Source organism: Antechinus flavipes, chromosome 2 (genome assembly GCF_016432865.1).
Source record: "Antechinus flavipes isolate AdamAnt ecotype Samford, QLD, Australia chromosome 2, AdamAnt_v2, whole genome shotgun sequence".
Lineage (NCBI taxonomy): Eukaryota > Metazoa > Chordata > Mammalia > Dasyuromorphia > Dasyuridae > Antechinus > Antechinus flavipes.
The window spans coordinates 26,412,918-26,434,617 of record NC_067399.1 but is presented as its reverse complement, the minus strand read 5'-3'; the positions used below and the strand labels follow the sequence as shown (position 1 = coordinate 26,434,617).

The 21,700-nt window shown below is 43.4% G+C and overlaps 2 protein-coding genes across 3 annotated transcripts in view; one reads left to right on the top strand and one right to left on the bottom strand.

Annotated features, from left to right (window-relative positions):
• The window catches only part of CTNNA2 (catenin alpha 2), a 1,459,872-nt gene that overhangs the window by 485,484 nt on the left and 952,688 nt on the right, over positions 1-21,700 (bottom strand). The gene's annotated exons all lie outside the window — the stretch shown is intronic.
• Positions 4,957-7,626, top strand: LRRTM1 (leucine rich repeat transmembrane neuronal 1). Its single transcript, XM_051974338.1, has one exon. It carries the CDS (start codon positions 5,597-5,599, stop codon positions 7,163-7,165), a length of 1,569 nt encoding a protein of 522 aa, XP_051830298.1. The 5' UTR covers positions 4,957-5,596; the 3' UTR covers positions 7,166-7,626.

Sequence of the window (21,700 nt, the reverse complement as noted above, 5' to 3'; positions counted from 1 at the left end):
GTTCAAATTTTCTCCATTATGTTAAACTTTTTAAAGCACACCTACAGGTATACTTTGTTCTTTCTACAAGACACTATTTCCCACAACTTTATGTCTTTTCCAGGTTTTTTCCTTGCCCAGAAATCTCTCTCTCCTCATTGCCACCTTCTGGTTTCCTTGGCTTCCTGCAAGTCTCACTGAAAATACCACCTTCTCCAAAGGGGGAAAAGATTTCCCTTAATTTTGGTGCTTCCCCTTTGAGGTTATATTAACTTTGTTCTGTGTATATCTTATTTACACATAGTTGTTGGCATTTGGTTCCCCATCCCATCGATCAGACTATGAATGTCTTGAAAGCAGGAACTTTTTTGACTTCCCTGGAAACCCCAGCTTGGCCAAACCATAGCATAATAAATATTGTTTTGATTTGACTTCCTCAGGTTGTGGGTTCCTCCTGAGGATATAAAAACCAAAATGGAAGAGTATTGATCTCAAGGAACTTATGCTGTACTGGGAGAGTAGAGAGGGCAAAAACATGTTCAAAAAAAAAGAAAAAAAAGTCAAAAGTAAATACAGAGTAATTAAAGTGGAGTTACGTGCCCTGACTACATCAGGTCAGGACTTATTCATTAGATTATGTTAAAAAATATTTTTAAAGTATAGCCTAGAAGCATCTTGAAGGAACTTGGTGCTATTTATGAGAGAAATTGTATATAAATTCAGTGGAATTTCATTTATTCCTATTCTCTTCCTGCAAAAGACATTGCCAACTCATTGCTGCTTCTCTGGATTCATCCTACAAATCAAAAGAGATTAAAAGTAAGGTCTCTTCTTGACTATTTGCAGCAGCCACCTTCACATTTCCAAATTGACTGATACATGAGGATTGCTCATTGCATTACCTGCTGATAATCTTGACCTTTCTTGGACTTAGTAACAGCTGTACACACACACACACACACACACACACAATTAAATTAACTAGAGTAATGACTCATTACACTACCATGACCAGTTTTAGTCAGGAATAATTGTCTGGGCAAAAGGGAACCATGCTCATGACTAAAACGTTTTACTGGCTAAGTCTTCCATCCCAATTTAGTGACAATATGATGAAAGTCCCAAAGGAGGGTCTGGTTTCATTTGTGTCCAAATCACCCAGTAGAACACTTGAGAGTGATAGGGGTAAAAGGGAAGCATCCATCTAGCTTAGCAATGTGATCTAGTCCATCGAGCTGGGCAACAGCCTGGGTTTTGTTGTAGTGAAGATGTCACTGGCATAGGGCAGTTTGGCATTGACTGGCGTGCTAAAATTTAGAGGGCAAGACGGCACTTAGACTTTTTCAGAAGGCAAAATAACTAAACTTGGCAGCTGCGTAATAAAAATAATTAACTAAAATAGAAAGTTACCAGATTTCATGTATATGTCCAATTCTCCCACTTTCTCCTGGGATGCAAAACACAGGTGATCATCTCTCCCGTCCAGCCCTACTATGCTTCTTCCCTCAGTGGCAGTCTTCAGAGCTGTGGCCTTTTGGCATCTTAGGATCTCTCTAGGGCTGTCACAGGGCAATGTCTTTTTGTTTTTCCTCCAAAAGAACCAGTTCCCAAGAAGAACTCGTGGCCGCTAGATTTTTCCCAAAGTCTTCTTCTACTAACTGAATTTATCAGGAAAAAAAATATATCAGCCCTTGATTCAAGGGTGTTTTACTGCTGCTTGCCCTGGGCACATTTTCTAATGCTTTCCCCAGGCATCAAAATGGCTAGGTACAAACCTGAGTTATAGACTCAGTTCTGCCACTAATGAGCTTTGTGACTTTGAGCTAATTATTCCTACCTCTCTGTGCTTTTATTTCACATGGAAAATGACAAGGTTATTCTGGATGACCTCTAAGGTCTCTTTAAGCTATAGAATTGTACAACAGGCAATTGGGAGCTTTTGGTCAATACTGAAAGTGGGAAGCAAAATGATGAAAACTGTATGATTCAGAACAATCAATCCACGAAGAAGCATTTATTAAGCACCATAATATGTGCCAGACACTGTTCTACACCCTGAAGATACATAGACAAAAATAAAACTTTCCCTACTTTCCAGTAGCTTCCTTTTGATGAAACAAATCCCTTTTCCTCTCAGAGTCTGTTTCCTTCTTTATTGATCTAGAAGAGGGTTTCTTAACCTAGAATTCATGAATTTGTTTTTGCAGGTTGCTGCTAAGCACATTGCAATATAATTGCTTTCCTTTGAAATTCTGCACTTTGGATTTTATGCATTCAAAAAGTGACAGGGGGTCCTTAGACTGCCAAAGGATTTTGTGACATTAGAAAAAAATGATTAAGAACCCCTGGCTTGGATAAACTCAAAGGTTTCTTCTCATTCTGATAATTCAGATTTCTAAGCTTCCTACCTCTTTAAAGTTCAGGCCTGTTTCATTTTTTGTTTTGGCATTCCCATTATGACATATGATAATAGTAGGTGCTTTATAAATGCTTGTCTGACTAACAGCATTTGATGTCAATGGGCATTTCAGATCTAAGTTCACCATGCAAATAGGTATGGCTCGTCATAGATAATTCTAATGCAGTTCTCTCACATTTGTCTGTGTTTCCTCTGGATGGTCAAATCTGCTTGATCTAAAATGATTCACTCCTTGAGACCCATGCCTCTAAAGGGTTCTGGATTTGGCATTCAGTGATGGCTTTGGTTCCCCTCCTCAGATATGGCTCGGTAGTTCTGGGGACCCAACCAGCCACAGCTCCCAAATTAAAATGCTACTTGGGACATCTGCTTTGGCACTCTCTGGGCCCCACCCACCTCCACACCCAGAGCAGCAGAAACATCCAATGCTGGACCATTTCTTGAAACAGAATTCCATGGTGACAGCAGGAGAGAAATTATCACAGTCTGTTCTGAAGATTTTTATTCTTCCATGAGACTTTTGTCTGTGACAGGAATCCCTGGTGCCCATGCTAACCTTGGGGTGGGAATCCAGTAGTGTCTTAGATTCTTCTCTGAGGAAGTATATTTCCAAAAGACGTAAAGACAACCCCTTCAAGATTCACCTCTACCTTCTGTGCTCAAAACAGAGGGGAGAGAATCCAGTGTCGGGACCCTCTCCCATCAGTTGTGATGACTTAGATACCAGCAGGGAAAGCTTCCAAAAAGCCTGCAGCAGATAGAGGCAGGGTTCTGTCTTCACAGAACACTGGACAAAAATCAGCTAGGGGCCAAATTCGCCATCCTTTTTCCCTCCCACCTCATGTATCTCCCCACACATGTGGGTTCAGCTACATCCATCTTCTCCACCATGAGCAATGCCCTCTACAAACCCACAGATCTTGGGGTCTATGCAGCAGATTCCAATCTGCCACGGAATACAGAGATGCACCCTGTGTGTGTCCTCCCCAGCACGATGCTTACATGTATGTGTGTAGGCTGGCCGAGCCCAGCATTTAATCATAGCTGCCTTGCACACAGACATTCATCTCTGCAAGAAGAGTCTCTCTCTCTCTCTCTTCTCTCTCTCTCTCTCTCTCTCTCTCTGGAAGGATAAGGAATAGCTTTGCCAAAACTGCCTGGATTGAAAAATAAAACAAACTCAGCCACTAAGGAGGACTAGCCAGCCGGGTGCAGTGCTCCTGTCTGCATTAGAAGGACTGGGAGGAGGGGAGGTTGGGGGTGATGGTGAAAGAAGCAAAACCTCAGGAGTCTTCTCTTCCGTTTCTTCTTCACTTTCTCAAGTTGCTTCTCCAAATCCAGCGAACCAATGTCTCTTTCCACAGAGATTGCTGTGTGTCTTCTCCATCTAGGAAGCTTGAAGGGATGGGGGAGGTGGGGGAACCAAGGGGAGGGAATGAATAATGCAGTTTCCCACTTAAAAATACTCTGCCCTTGATTATTCTTTCTCTGCCCACCCACCCACCCCCATCTCTCTCTCTCTTCTCTTTTCTTTCTTCTCTCTCTCTCTCTCTCTCTCTCTCTCTCTCTCTCTCTCTCTCTCTCTCTCTCTCTCTCTCTCTCTCTCTCTTTCTCTCTCTCTCTCTCTTCTTGAAAAATGGACCAAGAGGCTTAAAGTATTTTCCATTTCATCAAAGAACATATATTACTTTACTGGTTCGCTCCAGTGTTGGTTTTATGCCCACCCCTTTTCAATCTGCCCATGTCTGAGGTGCACAGGCAAGACGTACAATCGTGAGCAGCTTACGACACTCACTGAGCAGAAGGTGCCTCTGCAAGACCCGGCAGCCGCGGCAGCGTCGGAAGCAGCAGCGTCGGAAGCAGCAGCGGCAGCGGCAGCGGCGGCGGAGGCAGCGGCGGCGGCGGCAGCAGCAACAACAGCAGCAGCAGCAGCAGCAGCAGCAGCAGCAGCAGCAGCAGCAGCAGCAGCATCACTGCTCGGCCGAAGGGGAGCATCCTCTTGCCACCTCCGCCGCCGCCCCTGCTCCTGCCCCTGCCCCCGCCGCCTGCCTTCTTCTCCCCGCTCCCCGCCACGGTCTCTCCCTCCTCGCGCCCCTGCCGCCCGCCCCAGCCAAGCAGCAGCACCCCTGAGCCGAGCGGGCGCCCCAGAGGATGGGCAGCCAAGCTCTCCGGAGCCGCTCCGGGAACGGATGGCCGGCTGTCTCGGCGAAGTGAGGAAGGTGGCGCCGCCGGAGAGTGTTCATTTCCAATGACGGACATTAACCGGATTGTCAGCTCCCGCGGAGTCGTTGGGAAAGAGTTTGGAGTTTTTTTCCCCACCACGTCACCGGATTAACTGCAGAGAGAAAGGAGCCGGGGGAGGTGGTGGTGGTGGAGGAGGAGGAGGTGGTGGTGGTGGAGGAGGAGGAGGAGGAGGAAGAGGAGGAGGAGGAGGAAAAGGAGGAGGAGGAGGAGGAAAAGGAGGAGGAAAAAGAGAAAGAGGAGGAGGAGGAGGAAGAAGAGGAGGAGGAGGAAGAAGAAGAGCAAGAGGAGGAGGAAGAGGAGGAGGAGGAGGAGGAGGAGGAAGAAGAGCAGGAGGAGGAGGAGGGGGAGCCGAAGCTCTTGCACGTAGTTCGGGAAACTTGCAGGTCCTAGAAGTCAGCGAGCCAGAGAGCCGGCCATCCCTTCCAGCCCTCCGAGCCCAAGCAAAGTGAGACATTGTGAGCCCGCCAGCTTTGCTCGGAATTGAAAGGGACGGAATTTGTAGCACAGAGGGGTCTTTTCTAGCCCTGCATATAATTAGCCCAAACACAAAGGAAGCAGCTGAATGGAGGTTGTCACTCTCTGGAAAAGGGTGGGTAAGACACTTTTTAATTAAATTCTTTCATGAAGAAAGATTTTTTTCCTCCTTTTTCCCCCCTTTGCTGCAGTCTCTAACATGGACAAAATCACGATCTTTTTTACCGTTGCGTTTCCATGAACTTTAAATGACGCCCAGCTTTCTGCATGTTTAAAGGTGAACCGTGTGCCTGGAGGTTTTATTTATTTATTTTTTGGTCTGGCTCTCTCTCTCTCTCTCTCTCTCTCTTTTTTTAATACTCTTCTCGTTTATTTGACACCCCACCCCACCCCCCCTCTCCCCGAAATAAAATATGATGTAGACTCCTGACCTAGCGGTTCAATGGACATTGTCGAACCTCTCCGGAAAGATTCTTGCTAATGGATTTCCTGCTTCTCGGGCTCTGTCTAAACTGGCTGCTGAGGAAACCCCCGGGGTGGATCGTGTGTGTGCTGGGTGTCGGCTTTCAGATGCTCCCGGCGGCGCAGAGCGGGTGCCCGCAGCTGTGTCGGTGCGAGGGGCGGCTGTTGTACTGTGAGTCACTGAACCTCACGGAGGCGCCTCACAACCTGTCTGGCATGATGGGCTTGTCTCTGCGGTACAACAGCCTCTCGGAGCTGCGTGATGGACAGTTCACGGGGTTAATGCAGCTCACGTGGCTCTATCTGGATCACAATCACATTTGCTCGGTGGAGGGGGACGCCTTTCAGAAGCTGCGGCGGGTGAAGGAGCTCACCCTGAGCTCCAACCAGATCAGCCAGCTGGCCAACACCACGTTCCGGCCCATGCCCAACCTGCGCAGCGTGGACCTGTCCTACAACAACCTGCAGGCGCTGGCGCCCGACCTCTTCCACGGGCTGCGGAAGCTCACCACGCTGCACATGCGGGCCAACGCCATCAAGTTCGTGCCCGTGCGCATCTTCCAGGACTGCCGCAGCCTCAAGTTCCTCGACATCGGCTACAACCAGCTCAAGAGCCTGGCGCGCAACTCCTTCGCCGGCCTCTTCAAGCTCACCGAGCTCCACCTGGAGCACAACGACCTGGTGAAGGTGAACCTGGCGCACTTCCCGCGCCTCGTGTCCCTGCACTCGCTGTGCCTGCGCCGCAACAAGGTGGCCATCGTCGTCAACTCCCTGGACTGGGTGTGGAGGCTGGAGAAGCTGGACCTGTCCGGCAACGAGATCGAGTACATGGAGCCGCACGCCTTCGAGGCCGTGCCGCACCTCGACTCCCTGCAGCTCGACTCCAACCGGCTCACCTACATAGACCCCCGCATCCTCAACTCCTGGAAATCCCTGTCCAGCATCACGCTGTCGGGGAACGTGTGGGACTGCGGGCGCAACGTGTGCGCCCTGGCCTCCTGGCTCAGCAACTTCAAGGGGCGCTACGACGGCAACTTGCTCTGCGCCAGCCCGGAGTACGCCCAGGGCGAGGACGTCCTGGACGCCGTGTACGCCTTTCACCTCTGCGAGGACGCGGCGGAGCCCACCAGCGGCCACCTGCTGTCGGCCGTCACCAACCACAGCGACGGCGGCGCCGGCCCCGCCACCACCGCGCCCGCCGGCGGGGGCCAGGAGCTGGAGGGAGCCCGGACCACGGACGGCGTCGAGGGGGTCACCGTCCCCGTCGAGCACGCCGAGAACGCCGTGCAGATCCATAAGGTGGTCACGGGCACCATGGCCCTCATCTTCTCCTTCCTCATCGTGGTGCTGGTTTTGTACGTGTCCTGGAAGTGTTTCCCGGCCAGCCTCAGGCAGCTGCGACAGTGTTTTGTGACACAGCGCAGAAAGCAGAAGCAGAAACAGACTATGCATCAGATGGCTGCCATGTCAGCCCAGGAGTACTATGTGGACTACAAGCCCAACCACATTGAGGGCGCGCTGGTGATCATTAACGAGTACGGCTCCTGTTCCTGTCACCAGCAACCGGCCAGGGAATGCGAGGTGTGATGGGGGCTGTCAGACCCGTGAGCAACCAAATAACCGTGGGGAGAGAGGAGCGGGGGGAGGGTTGGCGCTGCCCTGCTGTCTCATGCGGTTCTGGACTGAATTGGTCAGAGACTCTGGTCTCCAGACTTGAGATTTTAGCTTTATCCGTGTCTTAAAAAAAACAATCAAGAACACAAACCAGAAACCAGAACCCCCGCCCCTCACCCCCGACTCCCCACATCCTCTGCATACACACTCAGAGTCACACACGCACACACCACATACACACACGCATTCACACACCACACGACCTTCAGGACAGTTTATCTTAAATTTCATATGAGAACTCCTCTCTTTGAAGATTTGTCAATATTCAGGAATCTGAGAGTGTAAAAAAAAAAAAAAAAGGTACCAATCATTGATTTTTTTTTTTTGTAAACTAAAAATGTTTAAAATAAAATAGCATTTACAGTTTTCACAGACTGGTGTACCCTAAATGCATTGATCCCTCCGGGCCAGAGATGCAACAGCTAGACCACTTCTTCCTGGGGATTCTGTGTTGACATGGGAATCAAGCAGCAGAGAAGCCATATCAAATGGAAAGAAATTAAGAAAGGGAATAGCATTCTAATGTGATGGTTGATTTCCATCGACTGTATGTTACTTGGGGAGGGAGGGAGTCAGGGAGGGAGGGAAAGGAAGGAGAATAGCAGGATATTTTACATAAATATATGTTTTCCCTGAAAATGCTATGAACTCCCAGTCTTAAAAAAAAAAGGTAATAGATACTCTTATTTAGTCCTGAACAAGTTCTTGGCAAAAAATAAAATTAAGAATTTTAAAGAAGGCTGCCCAAATAAGCCACTTGTAAGGGCCATGGAGAGTAACCTTTAAAAAAAATCTGTGTTGTTGACATTTTTAAGCCATGGGAAGGGGAATCTCTCCTTCTCATCTCCACTCCACCACACTTGCTTCTATTACTTCTCTGATCCGGATGGTGGAGGGAGAGAAGGAGAAAGAAGAGGGAGAGGGAGAGGGAGAGGGTGAGAGGGAGAGAAGGAGAAAGAAGAGGGAGAGGGAGAGGGAGAGGGTGAGAGGGAGAGAAGGAGAAAGAAGAGGCAGGGGGAGAGGGAGAGGGTGAGAGGGAGAGAAGGAGAAAGAAGAGGGAGAGGGAGAGGGAGAGGGTGAGAGGGAGAGGAAAAAAAAAGAGTGGGAGAGAGAGAGAAAGAGAGCTCTCATAGTTCTCTCTGTACTAGCTGGGGGATGCTGAGAAAAGAAAGACCAGATCCAAATTTTCAGTGGCAAAAGCTCTGTGTGTTTTCAGGAGTGAACTGCTAAAGCTGCAAGTAAGCTTAGAGGGGATAGAGAATAGCACACTTCTAGTTACTATAGAAAACCACTCTCAAATCCTACCTCAGGATGAATGCCTCCAGCAAATTAACTCCTAAGAGAAGAGATTAGGGGCAGACTACACCCCCAAAGCCATCAGTTGGGTGTGAGGGAGATCCCTCATTTCTTCTTGTGTTTGCACATGACTGAGAGGATGATGGACAGAAACTGGAGTGTTTGTTAATCCAAGACATTTCCTTTCTGGCTCTCTTTTTAGAAGCTTATGATTTCACGAAGTATTTTGGATTTTTTTTTTCCCTTTGGTAAAACTGGCCAACTGCTTTCTGCACCACCAAATGAGTTCTGCAACTGAGACCTAGGCAGCTGTGTTGGGAAAAAAACGTCAGGTTTTAGAGATGAAGGGGATTGTGTGAATGAGGGAGGGGGAAGATCAGAGTTTCTGGGGGGTGGGAAGGGGCTCTTTGAATAGCTGAGCAAATGTATGATGTGAATAAAAATTTCCTGGTGGCAAATTTTCAAACCTGAACCCCCATTATCCATGTCCAGACCTCTCTCTTTCAAAGCCAGAGGCTCATCAGTGCAGAGGATGCGTCTGTTCTGGGAGAATTCCAAATAGAAGGATGGGAAAAAGAGGGAATGTTATCAGGCTTAAAGAGTCAGAACCAACTTTATCAGACACAGGGCGGCATCACCAGGAGGTTTGTGGAAACTAGGGGTGTAGGTTTCCTATCTCCTCTTTCTTTTCTTGAGGAGAAATGAATCTGCTAACATTTAAAATCATTTCTGAAGAGAATATTTAAAGAGGAGTGCTAAAAATTATTTTCTAATGTAAAATCAAGGGAGGCTGACTTGGATGCACTCAGAGATAGAAACATGCATGCAAGCATGCATAAAAAGTCACTCTTCCTTACTTGGGAAAGTTCATCCTGCTTTATTTTAATTAAAACATGACATAATGACATACAGGATGCAAATGAAATCCATTCAGACATTTAGTAGTCTGGGAAGAACACTGATCTGATTTGAGAGCCTGGAAGGGGAGGGGATTTGGAAAACACTTTTATCTCCAGACATTATCTCTTGGATTAACTACTCTACACTAATTATGCTTTCCTGTATTCCTTTTTGAGATGACTGAGACTTTTATAACAAGTATATGTGTGTGTGTGAGAGAGAGAAAGAGAGAGAGAGAGAGAGAAGGAGGGAGGGATGGAGGATGGAGGGATGGAGGGATGGAGGGATGGAGGGATGGAGGGATGGAGGGAAGGCGGTCTATGTGTCTGCATGGGAGATAGATGGAAGGAGGGGCAGAACTCTCTGTTCTGTGCCTGACATCTGTAATTGAACAGTGCTAGGATGCTACCCTCTGGAAAACAATCCTGTGACCCAAACCTAAGATGACTGAGGGAAGCTGCTTCTAATGCCATGAATATATAAGCCTGACATAAGAACGCCACATGAGTTCAGACTCAGATGCTGGTTCATGTTGTGGTGTATGAAGATAAGGTCTGTGTGGATTGCCTCTGTAGGCTTAGAGGCAAAAAACCTTCCCCACTTCCAAGGCCTGTCGATCCTTTTGGAAAATAGGGAGATTGAAATCAATTCACTTTGATTTTAGCTCCTACTACCCCTACTGCCAACCCCCACCCCCAACCCAGACCTTTTCAATTGCTGAGAGGAAAATGAGTTTTTTTTCTTCCTTCTCTTAGATAACATCACATATGTAGAAGACGTTTTAGCACATGGAAATCTGATGAAAGAACATGATACAGAGGGATGTCAATTCTGTGGGCTTGAGAGACAAGAAATGACAACAGAGAGCTTTAGTAGTACTTAGCATGGGTGTGTCCATGTGTGTGAAGGAGATGACTGTATAAATGCAGTATGTATACTGGATACAGCACATTCACTGTGTATAATTCACAATCATTTATGCCATTTTAGTGAAGAAAGTGGAGGAGGGATGCTGTGGGTGCTTTGGGCTGGGAGAGATGTGGCAGTCTGAATGAGGATCTAGGGAGGCTTGAAAATTTTTTTTTCTCAAATTAATAAATCTCCATGGAATTGGTTTTGATTCCTCTAGCAAATGACTGAGCATTTAACGGAGAATTTTTTTAAAGACATTGTGCCATTCCACACTGGATGCTTTTCTTCCCTCCGAAGAAGGTGTTAATCTCATTATCTCGTGTTCTTTCCTGAAGATGACTTATGACCACGGCACACCAAGCAGTGTGATGGATTAACCTTCCAACACACAGTTCGCTTCCCAATTGATTAATTTCCAGAGACGGTGGTGATGTTTTTCAAATGTTTACAGAAAAAAAAAACCCTTTCTGATGACAAATGGCAGTCTTGCTCCTCTGCCAGGTACTGTGAGGCCCACAGATGTCATGAAGTGAAACAAAGGTGATCTGGTCATATCCTGGCTCTTGAGAATTTCCCACTAATGACCACAAGCCCTGGAAGGGACTTCAAAAGTGTGCTACAAGTGATCATGCATCACAGAGAAAGGAATACTCCAGGAAAAGGCTATCATTGATTTGTTCGAGTTTGTTTTCATTTCTTCTCTCTCGGGCCCCTCACCAGGATGAGAGGAAAGTATCTTCTCTTGATTCCCAGGCGGGAAGACATGTGGTGTGACTTCACATCAACAACACATTCATGGAGATGTGTAAGTAATTAGAAGGAAAAAAAGTTGCTAGTTACGCCTCCCAGGTTTCAGAACTTGCTGGGAGGCTTGCAAGGCTGTCCCTGGGACTGTGACAGGCTCCTCCCCAGCAATGGATATGATATAGACTCTCTTCCCTGACCTGTTTAAGGAATGGGGCAATCCTGATAGACCGTATTTTCTATTAAACGTAACATTACTGCATACTACACCTTGTCAAAGGTTTCTTGAAGAATCTGGACACTACAATATTCTGCAAACACCAAAGTTTTGCTAAATGAGTTTTGTTTTTCCTTCTTTGAAAATACAAAAGGCACTTGAGGGTGTCAGAATTCAACAAGTTACACTAAGAAATATTACTTATCTCTGTAAAAATGTGGAAACATGTCGATCATTTTAGAATTCTAGGTAATAGAACAATCTCCAGATAACACAGTAGTCACTGTTTCCTGGGTTAGAATAAGTATGTGTTGGGACTTAACTTGCAAAGGAAACTTGTGTAACAGAACTTGGTGACCAATATTACTCTGATTAGATGATTAGATGACCTCAAAGATACTGGCTAGATCTAGAAAGATGGAAACAAACCTTTGAAAAAAAGTGACTTCAAGGGACACAGCAAGTACAGAAGAGCATAATGGAACAGGTTTACTAATCCATAGAGTTTTGGTTTCTTTTCCTTCCTTCCTTCCTTCCTTCCTTCCTTCCTTCCTTCCTTCTTTCCTCCTTCCTTCCTTCTTCCTTCCTTCTTTCCTTCCTTCCTTCCTTTCTTCCTTCTCCTTCCTTCCTTCCTTTCTTCTATCCTTCTTTCCTTCTTTTCATCCTACCTTCATTTCTTCCTTTTTTTCCTTCTTCCTTCCTCTCATCCTATCTTCCTTTCATTCTTTCTTCCTTCCCTCCTTCCTTCTTTCCTTCCTTTCATCCTTCCTTCTTTCATCCTTCCTTCCTTCCTCCTTCCTTCCTCCTTTCTTCCTTTCCTCCTTCCTTCCTTCCTTCCTTCTTTCCTTCCTTTCATCCTTCCTTTCTTTCATCTTTTCTTCCTTCCCTCCTTCCTTCTTTCCTTGCATCCTGGCATCCTTCCTTCCTTTCTTCCTTCCTTCCTTCTCTTCTTCCCACCCTCCCTCATTCTTTCTTTCCTTCTATCTTTCCTTCTATCTGTCTTTCCATCCACCCTTCTTTCCTTCCTTCCTTTCTTCCTTCCTTCCTTCCTTCCTTCCTTCCTTCCTTCTTTTCTTTTTCTTTTTTTTTGAGTCAGTATGGCACAATGAAAAAAGGGCTAGGTTTGGGATTCAAGTCCAAGTTCTACTAATAGCTCTGTGATCATGGACAAATCATTTGATTTCTAAAGGTCAGATTTTTTCATGAGCCCAGTGTCTCTTCCAATCTAAATTTATGATCATATGACTAGATACTTGTTTGTGGATTTGGTTTTATTTTTTCTAAAAAATGAGAAGGGCTGACCTGAGTCAAGGCTCTGAAGGTCACAGGTTCACCTTCAACTAGAATCGCCCTTTTCTTCCTCCATTGTCTTTTACTCTCTCCCCATGCAGGAGATCAGTATTTTCAATCAACCAGCAAGCCTTTACTAAATATCTGCTATGTGCCAAGTATAATACTGTAACTCACAGAGATATAAATACAAAACACAACACAGTTCCTATGCTCAAAGAGCTTATGATCCACTTCTGTCCCCTGTTATTATTATTTCTTTTTCTAGTAAAACCTGATTCTACTGTAAAGGCTCTGAAAAACTCATTTACATTCAGGTAACTGAGCAGGTGATTGATTATATTTATTGTGCTCATAGAACCATAGATTTAGAACTGGAAAGGAACTTAAAAGGTCTTAACTAAGCCCCTCAATTACAAGTATCCTTGAGAAAGGTAAAAGGGGACGTTAGCTTCCTTAAGACAAAAATATGCTTCAGTAAGGCTGAAATTTCAGGCAACAGTGAGCCAGAAGAAAGAATCATTTTATGGGCCAGTAGATACTTTCCTAGAATCCTTGAAGTCACATCACATAGGCAAAGATGCCGACTCTTGAAGTCCAATGGGGCAATGAGTTCTGTGTTAGAATTTTGTTTGTTGTTGTTTTTTGTTTTGTTTTTTCTTTGAGGGAAAAAACATGTCAACTTGTGAGTTTTCTATAAGGTTCGGCTGATCTATAGGGCTATCCACCAGAGAGCCAGGAATCAACATCCTTACTCATGGCAACACCCACTCACTTAATAACAAGATCCAGAAGAGTTCCTTGGGACATACGATATTGCTGAGGTCCACTGATGGTTAGTCCAAAGGAAAGCACTGAACAATGTATATGCCAAAGTCCGCTAGTCTGGAACAATAGAAATTCCCTAGAGGTTGGTATTTGCGATTAAGATCTTCCTCATACACCTCCATGAAGTCTAGCTTAGTACTAGGTACACAGTAGGCAATCAGGGGGGGCAGTTAATGTACCAGGGAATTCTAAAGCTCTGAATACTTTTTCATTCTCTCTTTCTCACTCCTTTCTTTCTCTTTCTAGAGGTAGCCAGTAGTACACCTGGGAGTCAGGTATACTGAATTCAAAGTCAGACTCAGATACTTACTAGCTGAGTGACTCTAGACAAGTCACCAAATTTCTATCAGTTTCCTCAACAGCAGAATGGTGGTAATAGCTACCTTCCAGGATTGTTGTAAGGATTAAGTGATATAATGTTTGTAAAGTGTTTAGTTAGCACAGAGCCTGATACCTAGTAGGTACTTAACAAATTGTTCCTTTTCTTGCTTTCCCCAATGGCTGAAAAATTGAGTATCAGATGTTTTCCAACATGTATAAGTTAATATCATTTAAACATTTTAGTGGTCATCGAGTTCAAATATATGAAATTTGGAATCCCCATGTTTTTCCTTTCCAAAAGAGTCCATCAATGACCTATTACTGGTGCTGCTTTGGTTGTGCATATTGATTGAATGTAGGTAAGATTCCTCTAAATTGTAAAGAAGGGAGAATTGCCCAAATGAACATTTCATTGGTGCTAACAATATCTTATTGATGGTGCTTTACAAACATTATGTACATTAAGTGCCTAGACTATATATTGGGTATACAAAGAAAAAGTACAAACAATTCTCCATCCTCAAGATGCTAATAAAATGGGAATAAAAACTACCTAATGTCAAGGGGACTGGACTAGATGGTCTCTTAAGTTCCACTTCAGCTGTAAGAACTATGATCATATCTATTTAACTTCCTCATACTAGGAAAGGGGGAATCCAGGGTGAAAGCTCTCCACGTGGGAAAAGCAACATACAAGCAGAAAAAAAGTTCTCAAAATCATATGGCAAAACCTCAATGAATTGGAAACCAACTAGCAAGAATTGTTAACTTATTTCTTGTCATTTTTTTTTCCTCTTCAGCCATTCTGCTGTTAGGAGAAAGTGGAAAAGAATAAGAAAATACCTCCATGGAAAAGCCAAAGTTTCCCATACCATTTCTTAGAAAGAAAGAAGTACTTTTCATGAATTCAGCATGACACATTTCTCCTCTACTCAAATGACAAATTTAATAAAAGTTTGCCAAGAGACTTTCTGGAGTTTGTAAAGCTTCGAGCCAATCGCTTCCATCGCTATTTCCAGTCCTGGATTAGGAGAAATGATACTCAGACTGATGATACTAGATCCAGCAAAATCTTTGATGACCCCTGCTCCCCAGTGTAAATCTATTGGTAGTATGGACTTACTGGTGCAGAGAGAGTGGCCTTGGGAATTAGCATAGCAGAGTGATGATGATGGAATCAGAAAAAATGTTTTTTCCTATGACTCTTTTCATAATTCATCATATGATTGATTAATCTTGGCCTCTGTTGCCTCATCTATAAAATGGTGAGGGGAATGTTGAACTAGGTGATCTATCCCTGATATTCTTTCAAAATTTGTGATTCTATTTTTAATTTTTTTTTCAAATGAACATTTAAATTTTTAATGAATCTGAAAATTAAACTCACTAGAACCTTTTCCTCTAACTTTTCTGTTATCCCTGAGCATTCTGATTAATTCAATTTTGGTCAAAAAGAAAATGGAATGAGGGGGAAAATAGATGAAATTTCAAAGGTATGAGGGCTATAGAGAGGAAGGAAGAGGACCCAAATATAAATTGGGTCAATTAAAAGAATAAGGAACACTTGTAAATTCAGGCTTAGAAGGGCATGGAAGAATGGTCTCTAAAATGTATCACAAGAGATGGAAGGGATGTAGGGTTCTCTGAGAGGCTACCCATATATTCATATTAGAGATGTGAAAATTTGTTTATCAGGAAATCCAGAATGAAAGAATATGTAGAGGAAAATGTCGGAACTGGAAGACTGTTGCGTTGTGGCAAACTCAAGAATATTACAAGTTTTAAACCCCCAGCCCAACACTGCAAGGGAAGGAATACCTAGGCTATCAATCATATCTTTCCCCCTTCTCTTTAAATAGCTTTTCCCGTTGCTTCAAACTCTTAAATACCCATTCTATGTATTCTACTCATAGAACTGTTAATGATGAAATAATGCCATTTCTCTTACTTCCTTTTCTCCTGTCCACCTATTTCTTGATTCTGACATAACAGGATGGGATTCTGATTCTTTCATATACAAAGAAAGTCCTTTTTGCCACTTTGCTTGGGAACCAAGTAATCCATCTTCTTACAATATTCCTTTGCTTTCTTCAGATTAATTTTGTGGTTTTAAGGATTATAGCATAGCAAACTTGGCTAAGGAATTCATTCAATCCACAAGGCAGGCTGTGGATTTTTCAAATTACCTACTGGATCCAAATGATGGGGACTGGACGGTCAGTTTTAAATGAGGAGGTCGCAACCTGACTGCCCTGGAACGTTAGCAAAATGATGCAGAGCTGTGAGGTCCTTCACTTTCCTCTCCCTGTCCATCTGTCAATAAAACACAGTCCTTCCTGGGGACAAGAGGAAGATCTACTTAGCTATAGACTTCTATCTTTTCACTCAGACCAACAAATAGTGCTTTTTGGCTCATGATACCCAACCATGTCCTTCTTAAAAGAATTCCAAACTGAAAATAATCTAATAATAATTATAATAAATTATAATATAATTTTCCTTACTACCATTTTCTTTGAGGGCCTTGACAAAGGCAAAGGATTCCTTTATATTAACATAAAAGAATATAGGGTGAATGATAGATATTCAGGGGCAAAGACTAACTAAGGTTAGCATCTTTCCCTGTTATGTACATAGGCACTTAATCATGGAGTCTCGGCGTAGGAAAGGACTTCACAAGTCATGACATCTGACCCCATTTCTGAGTAATAATCCCCTCTACCAAATCCCCAGTGAATGTTTATTCCTTTGTGTAAAAACGCTGTTCCTGCTGATCGTGCTAGGGTTTTGTGTATGAGTTGATATTGTATTGTTTGGTTTTGGACAAGAGCCACAGCTTCTGTGATTTAAGGAATTCCTAGTGAGGAAACTTCCCTTCCCAAGACAGCCTCCAGCCTTGGTCTCTGCAATTTATAAACTCAGAGTTACATAAATCACACAGAGATTAATTGACATGCCCGGAATTTGACGGGGTTAGTATCATGCTGTGATCCAGGTCCTCCTGACTTTGTAGCCAGCTCCTTATTCACTGTGTCAGTGACTTGAATGCCTCCTTGCCTTTGATACCGGAATTTCAGTGAATATTAAAGTATACGGATGATACAGCTCAACTTGTTTCCAACTTGCCAGACATGGACCCCAATCCCACTCACGTAAACTCCTTTATACTTAATCATATATAGGATTATAGGCTCAAGAGCTGGAAGGGGATGTAGAAGTATTTAATTCACCTTCTTCACTGTATAAATTAGGAAACAGAGGCTGAAGAAATGAAGTAACCTGTTGGAACCATCCAGGTAGGAAGTATGAGAGGGGGGATTTGAACTCAGCTTTCCTGTCTCCAAAATTAATCCCCTTTATATTGATTCCATTAGTACTGGTAACTCAGGACCATTCCAATCAGGTATTTACATCCATCTAGGCTCTTAATCAGGCATCCAGATACTATACTATCTCTTGGGGTCAAGTCTGGTCTCAGATACTTACTAGCTGTGTGATCCAGTCATTTAACTATTTGCCTCAGTTTCCTTATTTGTAAAATGAACTGGAGAAGGAAATAGCAATCGCCTCTAGCATCTTTCCTATGAAAACCCTAAATGGGGTCACAAAGAACAGGACATCACTGGAACAATTAAACAACAACAACAAACTAATAATCACAGCCCTTTAAAAATAAAATGGCTTCATGGGATTTGTCCTAAGTCTCTTATCTCACTATGACTCTAGGGAGTCATACACAGAAAGTACCAGAGTCCTGCGCTGCCTTCCTCTTCAGCCATCCCAAACTCCCTGAGGAATCAGACTCAAAAGGTCAACTATTAGAGTTTCCCACTCACAACAATCCGTGCTCGTTACCTATGAACTTTGCATATACCTACATTCAGAGGTTATCTCCATCCCAGCTTCAAAGGATACAGCCAGCCCATAGTCCTATTTGTCAACTCAGTACTACTAGCCGGCATTTATACATTGCTTATTTGGTCAAGCATTGTGCAAATATTATCTGATTTTATCTTCTCAACAATCCTGGGAAGGAAGTAGCAATTATTATTATTCTCCACATTTAACAGATGATAAAGCTGATGCTGAGAGAGATTAGGTAAATTGTGCAGGACCATATATCTGATTATCTGAGATAGAATTTCAATCAAGTCTTGCTGACTCCAATCTGTCATTCTATCTTTTGTATGACCTAGTTGCCAACTAGTAGTATCTAGATGCTATCACTAATTCAGGCTGGTCAACCTTTTTGCTCTCAGACACCCCGATGTGTCTTTAATCCTTCACCAAGCACCCTGAGTCACTATCAAGACCATTAGTGATGTACAGCTCATCGCTCATCCTGGCAGAGGCGAGAGACAGAAAGAAATAGAGAAATCCTGAGTAGAGAAGATAGCTGTGAACCCTTTTTGGTTCTTCAAGCCCCTCAGCTTTTATGCTCTCCTGCTGAAATTTCATGCACTGGAATGGGAAAGCAATTGAGATATTTGTGGGCACAATTTCTGGGTTCTAGTTTCACCTTTGTTATGAAACTCCATTTGTAATAAGAGTCGGTCGGTTCCTTCCACCTGAATATCTGTTTTCTCACTCATAAAAATGAAAATTGAACTAGATGGTCTCTCCGTTCCTCCCGATTCCAAGAATTTCTGACTCTATTGGTCCCTCAAATCATATCACGTAGGAGACAGTCTAATTTACCCATGTTGTAAGGCCAGTCCTTCGAAAAGGTCAGTGCTCTCAGGGTAAAACCAAGGCGGAGACTGATTCTTGAAGCTGACACAGACACCAGAAGTGCTGAAATGAATGTGCATTTCAAATCTCACATTTCTGACACCCATCTCTGGCATTCTGATCTGGTGAAGGATTTGCCACTCACGGGCAAATCTGCCTCTTCCATTAAATCTGCAGGGAGCAGCCTTAAGCACAAGAATACAAGAGAAGGAAAGGAGTGGAATAAAGTCGGTTCAGGAGTGGGGCTGGAAAAGCCAGGATACAAGCTGCTAATGAATCAGTGCAGCAGCCAACTGTCCATTAGCTAGATAGACCCACTGCAGGATTTTGACAGAGAGTAGCTTCCTTGTCTCCTTCCAGTTTACCAAAATTGTCTGTGACCAAATCTAAGCCTCCCTTGAAACATCAGCTATTTTTGTTAGTTTCCTAAGATAATGCTCCTTTATTTTTTGGGGGGGGGGGGAGGGATTGGACTTTTTTCTTGCTTTTGCTGCTCTGACCATTTATTCTGGTTCAGATTCTCTGATATTGATTGTCCCTTATATACAATTTCTAGGACCATGTAAAGAAACATTAAAAAAAAATGCCAAGGGAAGAAGGGAAGAAACCATTGTAATTGAAATGCAGCTAAAGGTAACATACGGCTATGTCATTTATTTTAACTTCACATAGTCACATTTTAGGAGGAAGGAAAAAAATGTGAAGAAATAATTGCAATAGATTTACCCTGAAATGCTACTGACCAAAATGGACAAATGTACAGCCAGTAATTAGATCTCGAGGTCTTCCACAAAAGCTGGATGGCAGGTATAATACAGATGGGGTTTTCTCTTAGCTAGAGTTTGGATGAGATTTTATTTGAGGTCTTTTAAACCCCTAGGATTACCTTTGTAAAGACTAGAAATGGAAAATACCTGTCCAAGGTATTTTATAAAGGTATTAAGGTAATTTATAGTTGTCCAAGAACTAGAAAATGGGCTGAGAAGATGGTATCGGCTGATCCCGGAGATCTCCCTTGTCAATGTCCATGGGATATATGTAAACTTGAGGACAGGGACTGTTTTGTTAACAATAAGCACATAGTGGGTATATCCTGACACATAGTAAGCACTCAGTATTACCTGAATTATTTTTTTATTTTATTTTGATTTGTACAGAGCTTGTTTCTTATCTACTGCTCTGTTCCTTGAATTTTTTTTCTCTAAGTTTTGGTGACTTCATCCTTCTCCTTCCTTGTGCTAGTCTGACTGGACAGTTCATAAAAGGACAGCCTGATTCATAGACACCCTCCCCTCGACCTTGCCTTCCTACGACTGTCTCACTAGTGACCCGATCTCCTTCTTGGTCTTGGATCACCAGCTCAGCTAAAAGGGCTTGACTCTTCATTGAGAGATACTGTTGTCCTCTAGCTCAAGGTGTCTCCCACCTTCTTCCATCACTTCTATGACCTTAATTAACTCCTTGAATCCTGGACCTGTTCAGGATACAATCAGGATACAATATAGTAGACACAGGCAGGGGTAAAGTCTTACATAGTATGCTATAGTGGCTACAGATGTAATATCCCTCTCATCTAAGTGTGACGTCTTTAAAAGTCTTTCCAGTTGAAATTCATGATCTTGTAAAGTTACATTAAATTTAATTATATTCTACAAATATTAAGTATATCCATTGTACTTGGTTTAAAAAAAAACTGAAAAGAAATGTCTCAAAGGGTTTATAATTTATTATAGGAAATGTGTGTGTATTTATGCATGTGTTTGTGTATATGTGTGTGTGTGTGTAGAAAACCAATACATAAATAAACAAGATACGAGGTAGACTGTTGGGAAATCAAGGAAGAAGGCATAGAAAAGAGATATGAGAAAATCTGGGGGAATCAGGAAGAAGAGAAGGCTTAACAAAGGGGACAACTGTCTGGCCTTGAAAAAGAAGGAAATTCAATAGTTGGAGATGAGAAGGAGGATATGTGCTCCTTAGGTAACACAAAGCTACAGGTATATACAGAGGATTAAAGTAAGTCAGGAACCTGGACCTTCCTATTTACTAAGTATAAAATACATGGTGCTTGAGGGAGAATGCCTATAAAATATGGAAATATAGATTTCAACCACCTTGTAGAATACAGTAAGTGCCAGTTTAAGAAATTTTCATTTTTTTCCTATAGGTGATAGGGAGCCAGTGATGGTTTTTGAGCAATGGAATGTTGCTCACAGAAGGAAATTACTGGATCTCTTTCCTCCATTTAATTTCAGTTTAATTTTATAAGCCCAGTCAGTAAATTTAGTTTAATGGATATAAAGCTATAAAGAGATAAGATCATTCTTGGCTCTTAAAGAAATAGATCCAGAGCAGCTTATGGGCACTGGCTACCTGTGAGAACTAGATGCTGGTAGAAATTAAGAGAAGACCTTGTTGTGGGAATGGGAGCGGGGAGAGGAGGAAGACCATAGAACTGGGCTACGTGGATGATTAAGACATACTTTTCTTCTTTCAGGCTAAGGTGTGATCACCAAGTACTCCGTCCCTGCTTTATCTGCTTTCTGCCATGCTTCGACTGCTGTGCTCCAGGAGCCTGGCTGAGCACTGATTCGCCTGAAACACAAATCCACCAGCACCAGGCCATTATCATCACCATTCAAGATTGACTGACAGCTGGAGGCAGACAGTGGGGAAGAAATGCCCCGAACAAGGTGCTGATGACGTGGCCGAAAATCATTTCCACTAGTGAGCTCTCGGGGATCTGAACCCAATTCCTAAAGGTGAGCTTGCGTACATGCTTTCCTATTGTCGCCTAGATCCATCTGCCATGCTCTTCTGTAATACTGTGGATATTAAATCATACTGGCCCCCGAGACACTCAGCATCTATCTTCAGTGGTAACAGCTTTTGCTCTGTGTTTATTTAAAGATATTCTGTCTGCTGCCTGTTAACAAAGAGCCTTGGGTGGATGCAGGAATGAAGGGGATGAGAGAAAAGTTTCAGGTCTCCCATTCTCCTAGCCAGGCAAAGATCCATGTGGCACTCCCAGGTCAAGAAGTTGGGACCGGAGATAGTCTTTCCTCCTTCCCACCTATCTCCTCTCCTTTACTCATGCTCAGACAAAGGCATCCATCAGTCTTCCTTCCTCCTCCTATCCTCAACATTCCAGATAAATGGTCATCAGCACCTATTGGATACCTCTCATAACTATTATAATTGAGTGTTTT